The 11157-nt window shown below is 33.9% G+C and overlaps 1 protein-coding gene across 1 annotated transcript; it reads right to left on the bottom strand.

Moving 5' to 3' along the window:
- Window positions 1-2982: 2982 nt before the first annotated feature.
- LOC133186066 (protein CMSS1-like) lies at window positions 2983-10265 on the bottom strand. The gene is made up of 7 exons (XM_061321347.1): window positions 10208-10265; window positions 9869-9996; window positions 6817-6949; window positions 4861-5026; window positions 4117-4180; window positions 3645-3732; window positions 2983-3260 (listed from the first exon to the last, which is right to left on the bottom strand). Exons 1-7 carry the CDS (start codon window positions 10263-10265, stop codon window positions 3088-3090), a joined length of 810 nt encoding a protein of 269 aa, XP_061177331.1. The 3' UTR covers window positions 2983-3087.
- Window positions 10266-11157: the final 892 nt, after the last annotated feature.

Raw genomic sequence — 11157 nt, 5'->3', positions numbered from 1 at the left:
CATTAGCGTCGGCTTCCCAGGTTAAAGTTTTATGAGCAAGTCCCATTCCCAAGTAACTATAAGCCCTACCTGAACCAAACTTGCATGGATGATGCATCTAGGGATGGACACTACCACACTTGCTTCGGATGCTGGATCTGACCTAGATTTTCCAGACGAGTGACCAGGTTAAAGTTTTAGGAGCAAGTCCATTCCCAAGTAACTATAAGCCCTACATTGACCAAACTTGCATGGATGATGCATCTAGGGATGGACACTACCACACTTGCTTCAGATGCTGGATCTGACCTAGATTTTCCGGATGAGTGACAAGGTTAAAGTTTTAGGAGCAGGTCCATTCCCAAGTAACTATAAGCCCTACCTGGACCAAACTTGCATGGATGATGCATCTAGGGATGGACATGGCCACACTTACTTCTGATGCTGGATCTGATGTAGATTTTCCAGATGTGTACCAGGTTAAAGTTTTAGGATCAGGTTCATTCCCAAGTAACTATAAGCCCTACCTGGACCAAACTTGCATGGATGATGCATCTAGGGATGGACACTACCATACTTGCTTCGGATGCTGGATCTGACCTAGATTTTCCGGATGAGTGACCAGGTTAAAGTTTTAGGAGCAGGTCCATTCCCAAGTAACTATAAGCCCTACCCGGACCAAACTTTCATGGATGATGCATCCAGGGATGGACACTACCACACTTGCTTGGCATGCTGGATCTGACCTAGATTTTCCACATGAGTGAATTTTAGCCATATTTTAGCCATATTTTAACCAAATTAGCATGGATGATGTATCTAGGGATGGATACTTGGATTCTGAATCTGACGTACATTTTCCAGATGAGTGACCAGGGTAATTTTTTGGAGTAGCTATATAATATTATGGCCTGTTATGATTAAACTTGCAGACTTGCTTTGGATGTTGGAACTGACCAAAACTTTCTTGATTACTAAACAGGTCAAAAGTTTTTTGAGCAGATCTATAATTAAATCAAACTTGCATGGATATTGATCTTGGGATGTACCCAAACTAGAAAAAAAATATGATGTGAAATTTGCCTTACATGTAGATAACATTCGTCGAGGTGAGCTTCATAATCTTTGATTACCTATGTTTACATCATGACATCACTTTAATATTTCTATTTGTTTGTGCTTCAGTCTTAAAATTTTTATGAAATTACATTTTAAGGACTTATAGATGCAAGATTTAATATTTAATCCAGACACAGATAATCTCTCACCAAATTTGTGGGGAACTGAAACCAATTTCAAAAGGTACATTTTAGTACATGTAATATAAACACATCATTTGGACGATTTGCTCAGGAAGACAAGTGTCTACATTCACAAGGCTAAACTGTGGTTGAAGAGAATAAACCAAACTCAGTTATTCCTCATCTAAATCTTACAAACTGTATATCTTTTTTTTCAATGCATGTTTGTTGAGAGGCTTGTCTCCATTCTTTTTTTTCCCCTCCTTTTTTGCAGAGTAAAGTAATACCTTATATACTTAGGTTAATTATTTGTGTTAACATTTTACCTCCAATCATTTTGATTGTTTTACTGTCATTTACAGAGATATAGATAAAAATAAAGCATTTAGTTTCAATCCATATGCGTATCTTCTGTGTTTGGGACCCCTCCCCACAACTTTTATTCTTACTTAATTGTACTTTTATCCTTCTCACAAAGAACTGATTCTTATTTGCATAACACACAATACTTTAAAGATGCCAAAATGATTTTAAGTCAATTTAAACTAAAGGTACCATGAACAAGCTCGCAAAATTAATCCCCACCCCTTTTCCTTCTCCGCTGCAATTTTTTTTTAAAGTGCCTAGTATATACAATTTTTTAAATGGGACCTTGAACTTGCCAAAATGACCTTGGTTAAAAGAAGTTTTGTGAAATATGAACATCCACAGTTTCTCCATTAGAAATTGTGGATCTGACAGAGGCCTCTACATGTAACTTGCCATCATGACCTTGGGTCAAGGTAATGACAGTTTCAGCTCACAAATAATCTTTCTTTGAAGTTTCAACTTCCAATACTTATCTATTAGAGAGTAATGAACTGGAAACAAAATACAAACAAATAAAAAGATGTCAGTGACATTGAACTTTCCAAAATGACCAACACGACACACCTTTAAGTCATAATCTTTGTTCAAGTATCAACTTCTAAGAGGCCTCCATTTAAGAGTTATAGACTGGACATAAATAATAGCCTTTTCCCAGTGACCTTGAACTTCCTGGAATGACCTTGGGTCAAGGTCGGTACATAACCTAAGGTCATATGGAGTATTTGTGATAAGTAGGAGCCTCCAACGTTATCCAAAACAAGATAGAGTCAGAACAAGAAATAAACCTTTTTTTTTTATAAAAATGACCTTGAACTTGAGCAAATGACCCTGGATCAAGGTCATGGCATATCTTTAGGTAATAAGCAATCTTTGTTTGAGGCATGAACTTCCATCTCCAATAGGAGGTTTAACCAGAAACGAATTATATACTTTTTCTGACAGTGACCTTGAAGTTCCTGAAATGACCTTGAGTCAAAGTCAAGACACATCCTCAGGTTTTAAGCAATCTTTGTACCAAGTATGAGCTTTCATTGATTCTCCATTACAAAGTTATATACCAGACACAATTGCACGGACAGACAGCTAGATGAACAAGGTGATTTCTATATACCCCCAAACTCTATTTTAGGGGGGGGGGGTATAAATTGAGTATATTACTGTAATTTTAACATAGAACTAGTATTTGTAAAAGTACATTGGCTGAATAATCTACAGCTTTGAATAGGGCATATTTGGAGGTAATAAAATACTGAAATAAAACTCAACATACTGGTAAAAAATCATTAAAGCAAAATGCAATGCCTTCTCAATAACAAGTGGTGTACTGTAAACCGAGAAATTCCTGAATGGAGGTAATATTTGCAATTGGATATACAGTACTTGAAAAATGATCATCTGTCAGAAATGTTCTTTTATAACATAAAAATTTCAAGTTGCAGTTGTTCATGCAAGTAAAACAAACATACATGTACATGTATTAAAAGAATAGTGAGTTTAATCAGAGGATGCCTATTTTACATTTGTTGGCATGGATATGTGGAATAATATAAGTCTGCAATAACACCACCAAGTCTTTACGGAGATCTATAATGTCTGCCATTCGTTTGAATTTCTTATCTCTCCAGTTCCAGTCCAACACTACACTCTTTACACTGTCTAAATGTAACGAACCTGAAAGATAACAAAAACATAAAGAATTCTCTTCCAAAACTACACTCATTCCACTAAGTGTAACGAACCTGGAAGATAAAAAAACCCCAAAGAATTCCAGTCCAACACTATACTCTCTTAGAGTATGCAAGTTTTAGCTGATCTTAAGGTGGAATGGACCTCTGCTAAAGAGAGATAACTCTAACATTGATAAATTACTTTGTTTTATTTATGAAATTGATGATAAGTCTTAAATTTGCTTGAATTTTATTTCATCTCCACCTTTTCTTAGAAAATTATCATTTCAGATAAAATCCCGTTTACCAGAGGTATGCAAACTATGTTTCTCCTTTAATGTAAGTGATTATGGTGACATTTAGGAGAAATACTGAGTCTAAGACTTACCATTTTTGATGAGGCTGCAGATTCTGTTTGGGGTACCCAGTCCTATGTGACAGATATTCTTGGAGAGGTACTTTTGTTGTTCCTCTATCTGCAATGAACAAGATTATGTACATATCTACAATATTCTATGTTTTAATGTTTCTAGTCATAATACAGACAGTGGTGTACTACAATTAATATTCATTTTATCAGGTTGCTCTTTTTCTTGGGAATGCATTTGCCAATTTTATCAGGTTACTCTTTTTATGGGGAATGTATTTGCCTTAAAGATATGCTGGGACTATGACATGATTGCATGGTAGGCCAGAAAAAATAATTCCCATGTATCCCTCAAAACTTTCTTTGTAGGGGATATCATAAAATGGAAGTTATCCCCATAAGCTCCTTAAATACTTTAGGAGTCTGATGATATATCCTTGGAGCAATATCATGAGTACATTGTAAAAAATATTTTGTCAGAAACATGTCTTACTTTGAAGTGTTTTGCGAACAGTTTTGCACATTTGCACTCTTCTGTTTTGAAATCTGTTATATCCCTACAAAAAAGGAATTTCAAACTTATCATGCAGTGTACATGTATCACCATTTAGCACAAAAGTACAAGTCATGAATTGGCAAAATCATGAATAAAAGCTATGAATATTTCCATGAATTCAATTATATTCTTGTAAATTCATATTTTGGCATTGTTCAGAAATTCGCACACTATAAATGATTGTGCTGAAATATTAATCCAACAAACTATAGTACATGAATTCATATGCAACCAATATAAGAAGAAAAAAAAAGAACTGCAAGTATCTTCAAACATTTATATGTGAAACCAGTGCTTCACAAAGAATGGCCAGAAATAGTTAAATTTAAATAATTTTTTTTTACTATTTCAAGTCTTGTGCAAATCTTCTTTGAATGAGAAAACATGAAAATAAGGTTACTACAAAAGGCAGTAATCAAATATTAATGCTGAACTCCAGGAAGTACACTTTCAAGTCTTTTCCACAAAAATTTAAATATTTTTTTTTTTGACATTACATTTATTTACTTTAAAAGAATTACCCTCTAACTCTCAATATTTTGTTAGAATGTTCTTTCATACATTTACCTTTTACTATCTAATCAATTGGCTGTAAACAATCAAACAATCTGAAGGTTTGTACCTGTTAAGTTGAACTGCTCGGATGGCAGAGGACGCTATGATAATTTGAATGTTGTGTACCTGTTGAGCTGAACTGCTCGGATGGCAGAGGATGTTATAATGAGAACCAATGGAGAGCCAGGTTTTAGGTCACTAGACTTGACCAGCTTCTTCCATTTAGGTAATATAGTTCTGAGATAGGAGCTAGGGGTGTGGTCTGATTCACTGCTGACATAAAAATCACCATCTACAACAAGAAAACACCAATATAGCAATATTAATTATAGTTCTCGAGTAACTTGTGTATGAAATACAGTGTATGAAGAATAATGAATGCTTCCAAAAACTACTGCTTTACTGGTAAACATTTTTTTCATAAAATTACTTTTCTGCATCCAATTCAAAATTTCTCCTTAAACATTCCCCTAATATGCAAATGTACAGTACTGTAGCTGTCCATTGAGTACAAAAGTAAAAATCTAGATGTGTCAGATAAATTTAATAAACATAATAAAAGATTACAAAGCTCACAATGAATGTTATTTTAGGAATGACTCTAATTCTTGGCCAAATTATTCGAGTATAACCTGGTTTGGGTCAGTTTATGCTTTATAATCCACGAAGCGGATTATAAATCAGCGTAAACTGACCCAAACCAGGTTATACTTGAATAATTTGGCCAAGAATTAGAGTCATTCATTATAATTTAATTTTAAAATCATTAAATAACTATGGGTGTAAAATTTCGTTGCTTTTTATAAGTTCAAATTTGCCGCTCAATAATACAACTGTAGTAACGGAAGTAACGGAAGTGATGGGAAGCTAGGGGAGGTAAAAACTGATACATAGGCCTAGCAGCCTTGTTGTTTGTTTACATGTGGTAAGATAGAATTAATTATTGTTTGAAGTTAAAGGTACATTTATTAAATCTGGAATTTTCCATGAATCTTGAGGACTGGAAATGAGAGGATTGTATGGATACATGTACAGATGATTCAGCTGGTTGTCAGGGGGGGGGGTCCCCATACCAAACCAGGTTATACAGAAAAAATTTGTGTTCCTTTTTGGATATTAACCAATCAGAGGCTAGAATACAAACAAAATTAAATTATTTATAAATAATACATAGAACGGTAACAGATATGTTCACTAAGATCCATTAGTTACGTGTAAGTTTGTCATTAAAGTGTCTTAATATGCATTTGCACCTCTTAATGCATCATCCATACAAGTTTGTTAATTTGCTTGGGAATAGACTTACTCAAAAACTTAAACCTGACCCCTTATAAAGAAAAAACAGATCAGTTGCAACATCTGAAAATAGTCTGGTGATGTTCCAGCCCTAGATGCAACATTCATTCAAGTTTGGTTAGATAAGGAATTACTTTTAAGATGGACCTGGTCCAAAACATTTTTCTTGGTCACTCATCTGGAAAAGATACATGTCATTCAGATGGAGTATTCAAAGCAAATCTGAAAATGTGCATTCCAAGAAGCATCCATGGAAGTTCAGTCAGGGTAGTGCTCATACTAGTAGTTATTTGGGAATGAACCCGTGAAAAAACTTTGACCTGGTGATTCATTTGGAATATTAATGTCAGATGCAGCATCTAAAGCAAGTGTAGTAGTGTATATTCTTAGAGATATACAACTTCATTCATATACTTGTTTGGTCAGGGTAGGGCTTATAGTTACTTGAAAATGGAACCGTTCTATAAGCTTAAATCTGTTCTGTCATCCAAAAAATTAGGCTAAATGTAGCTGCAATAATGTAGCCCTCTCCGATTTTTTTTTTTTTTTTTTAATATCAGATTTAAAAAAATCGGAGAGGGCTACATTATTGCAGCTAGGCTAAATGCAGTATGCAGAGCATGTTTGGTAGAATACATCCCTAAATGCATCATCCATGCAAGTTTGGTCCAGGTAGGGCTTAGAGTTACTTGGGAATGAACCTCCTTTTAAAACTTTAGCTGGATTGCTGAGAAAGGAAAGTAACATAACTCCATCTTGACCTTAGATTAGGTAAAAACCACACACCTGGATCAAGCTTTAATTCATCCCACTCCACAGGAGACAGTTTTCCCTCAAAATGTTTAGAAAGTAGGTCAATTACATCAGCAGGCTTGGCTCTGGAGGACTTTCCCTTCTCCTTTAATTCTGTAGTAATCTTCTGTATAGTTAGAAAAACATAACATACATGTATAATTTTTGAGTCTTTTGACTCCTAAACTAGAATTCTCTTCCTTTTTTTCCCATCACATGAGTCTACAGTGATACAGTGCTTATACATGCTTGAATAATTGATTACATGTAATTGGAAAGGCCTTACTTGTAATCCATTTCTATAATTTATACAGAAAGAAAAAAATAAATTACCTCTCAAATTTAAATTTACATGTATGTTGATTGACTCTGGTTTATTACACTTTATGTAAGTGTAACACATCAGCAATAAATCATATCAATAACAAAGAATAGCAGAATAACAAAATATCATCCTGATCAGCTCATGTTTGTAATGTTCCTTTTTACTACAATAATCAAGTTTTCTTTTTTACATGCATCCAAAACTAACTAGATTTAAAGTATGAGAATTCATTTTTTATTGTCTTTATTTCATAGTATTTTCTGTTTCAGTTTGCAATATGCATTCATGAGATCAAGATTGTTTGTTGGGGCCCAACTTTTTTATTTTTTGACTGTGAAATAAGTTCTCAAATTTAGGCTTTTTGTTTTCTAGGTGATAATTAAGTTTTTCTAGGTTCTGATCATTGTCATTACTTGTAGTTTAGTAAGTTTTAAGGATGTTTTATTACATTAAAAAATCAAACTGGAGTGATGAAATCCACAGAATACTCAATTGTTAATAATATATACCAATTATTGATTATTGAAAAAAAAAGATTATCTATGGAAATAAGATAATTGCTATAAAATCGAAAATCAAAACACTAAGGCTGAGTGCTCATCTTCATATTACATGACTTTTATCTTAATAAGAATCACCCTCAAGAAAGGGGGGAAAACTGGACAGACTTTGCATGATCAGAATATTCTGCTCTTGAGAATAAAACAAAAGGAATATCCATGGCACATCAGAGTAGGATTGTTTAGAATAATCAGATTAATTCTGCTGCAGTTAAGGACATATGCAACATACCTTACCTACTGATAATTTTTCAAGATATTCTTAATTTAAGATTATAGTGCCATCAGATGTTCATAGACAAAAAGTCAGCATGTATTACCAGGGGTTTTGAAAAGATATCAATTGATGAAAATTCTTGTATAATTAAAAGAACACGATGTGTTTGTGAAACACTGTTGCCCCCGTATGGCAACTTATAGCAAGGTTAAACTTTCTCAAATGCAAATCAAATATGTTGGTACCCAAAGAAAGGTTTTGTCTCGAGGAATACCTGTGAAATATGAAAGCCCTAGCAGCAACCATTGAATAGATATGGAAAAGGTTAAAATTTTTTTCAAAAGTATGTCAAACATCAAGGTCAAATGGTCAAAATTAATGGTGCCCAAGGAAAGGCCTTCTTCCAAGAAATACACAGGTGAAATATGAAAGCCGAAACACCAATTGTTCAAAAGTTACGGCCATAGTTAAAGTTTTCCAAAAGTAGGTCAAACTCCAAAGTCAAAGTTGTTGGTATCCAAAGGAAGGCCTTGTCATAAGGATTACATATGTGAAGTATGAAAGCCCTACCACCAATCGTTCAAAAGTTATGGCCAAGGTTAAAATTTTCCAAAGTAGGTCAAACTCCAAGGTCAAGGTCAAAGGGTCAAAGTTGTTGGTATCCAAAGCAAGGCCTTGTCATAAGGATTACATATGTGAAGTATGAAAGCCCTAGCACCAACCGTTCAAAAGTTATGGCCAAGGTTAAAATTTTCCAAAAGTAGGTCAAACTCCAAGGTCAAGGTCAAAGGGTCAAAGTTGTTGGTATCCAAAGGAAGGTCTTGTCACAAGGATTACACACGTGAAGTAAGAAAGCCCTAGCACCAATTGTTCAAAAGTTATGGCCAAGGTTCAAGTTTTTCAAAAGTAGGTCAAACTCCTTGTTCAAGGTCAAAAGGTCAAAGTTGTTGGTATCCAAAGAAAGGTCTTGTCACAAGGATTACACACGTGAAGTATGAAAGCCCTAGAACCAATTGTTCAAAAGTTATGGCAAAGGATAATGTTCGGTAAAATTTTGCAAAACTGGGTCAAACTCCAAGGTCAAGGTCTAAAGGTCAAATATGGTGGTACCCAAAGAAAGGTCTTGTCACAAGGAATACACATGTGAAATATGAAAGTCATAGCTCCAACCAATCAGAGGGTATGGGGCATGTTAAAGTTTTAGCGGACAAACAGACAGACAGACAGATGGACAGTGCAAAAACTATATACCCCCGAATCTTCAATACGGGGGCATAAAAATATACAAACATTACTAAACATATATTCTATATGTTTTATTTATCCAAACTTGTTTTAGAAGAAGTGTACAGCAGCATATATAGACATTAAAATGTAGCACACAGTTCCTTTAACAATTGGAACTCTAAAACTCCAGGGAAAAAGACAGTAAAGTTCAAACTACATTGCATATGTCCTTAAAAGTTTAATTAAGAAATAAACAACAATGTTAAAAAGTTCATTGGGAAATGAACTTGGTTGGTCATATAATAAAATCCTGTGAATCCTGAACGGAAAAGTGCTGGTATCGTCTGTTTCATTTTACATACCTTCAAATGAATTTTGGTTTGAAAGGTAAGCACAATTTTAATTAATATTCAAACCATATTCTTCACACCAAAGGAAGATCAAACAAACATCTGTTGATTGAAAAAATATCCATAATTATGTTTTAATTATCTTTGTCATTGCTAACAAGCTGGAAGTTCCGAAACCACTTTCACTGTGACAGAAATATGTAGGCAAAATATCATCTCGGCGTGTGATTCGGTCATGCTATGACCTCTGACCCTCTAATAAGTTCATACAGAATTGAACATGTTTTCTCTTCAATAGGTTCATCTAAGGGAAATATTTGCAAATGTAAATATATAATTATACATTACATATACAATAAACATACACCTTTCTTTTGCGTTTTTGTTTCTTTTTAGTTCCAGCCCCCTGGTCAACTCCATCATGCTCAAGTGGCCTCTTCCTGTGGTCTTCAACTGCATTCTTCTCTTCTTCATCTGAACTTTTTTCTTCTGAATCTGAGAAATACAACTGTGAACTACTAATAATATACAGAAACTGTCATACAATTCTGACACATACTCAGATACTATATATCTGACTATTTGCATGTTAGCATGGTAAGTGCTTGTTCACTGTAGTTTTCGAAAATTCTATTTATAAATTATTAAAAATTGACCTTGTAACCGTTGGGCAATATAAAAATGACATGGACATCCGAAAACTTACCGTCATTTTGAGCACGATTACCAGTTTCCCACCACTCATCTTCTAAATTATCAGCCATGCTTGTTTGTTGTCATACAAAATATTCTAAATACCGATCCCGATCAAAATAGGCACCAGACAGTGTATCTACTTGTCGATTTGACATTTGATAGTAGATTTAAACTCTAGCAACTAATAAATAATATTGATATCAAAAGTGAGGAATTTTAGTGATAGTCTAAATAATTCTTAAGAATTAAATTGTGGGTTTCTTATGACAATTGAAAGGATTCAGGCAATGGGTTGTCAAAATGATTTCTTTTTAAATTCTTATTGACTTTGTGACCATGGTTGAAAATATTTTAAACTTTGTTTTCTTAATTTAAAACTTGTGATGCATGCATGTTGTGGAGTCCTGTGTTCTTGACTCAAAAAGACAAAATGCTCATACGTTTTCAAAGGGTTCATAAATATTAGGTGCTATTTCATGATATCACCAATTCAAATCTAGGTAATATCACGGATTATGTACTGTTGAACTTTTGTATCTCAAACACCCATAATTATCTCCAATACCATGGATATGTCTTGGTAATTTGGAAGTCCTCACTACTTATTATTTATAAGTATTTTACCTTCGATATCTCAAATCCTTGGCTATCTCGAAGTTTTTTTCTTGGTCCCATGGAGTTTGAGATAATGAGATTTGACTGTATTTCATATGAATAGGTAATGATAATCTTTTTGAACAGACAATATCATCTTTTTTGGAATAGATATATCACTTACTGGAATTGGTGATATCAAATATTCAATATGAATCCATTGTTATATCACTTATTAGAAGTGATATCACCTATACACATTTTTTTCCATCTTAATTCATAGGCACTTGAGGATCATTTGAATTACTACTAGAATAAAACATGTAAACAAACTTTACAAAGCTCGCCTAAATAAATGTTATCTGA

This window comes from Saccostrea echinata, unplaced genomic scaffold (genome assembly GCF_033153115.1).
Source record: "Saccostrea echinata isolate AGI-Se365-2 ecotype Australia unplaced genomic scaffold, CSIRO_AGI_Sech_v1 ptg000012l, whole genome shotgun sequence".
In the NCBI taxonomy this organism is placed as follows: Eukaryota; Metazoa; Mollusca; class Bivalvia; order Ostreida; family Ostreidae; genus Saccostrea; species Saccostrea echinata.
The sequence above is the reverse complement of the archived record's forward strand: the minus strand, read 5'-3'. Positions and strand labels throughout refer to the sequence as shown.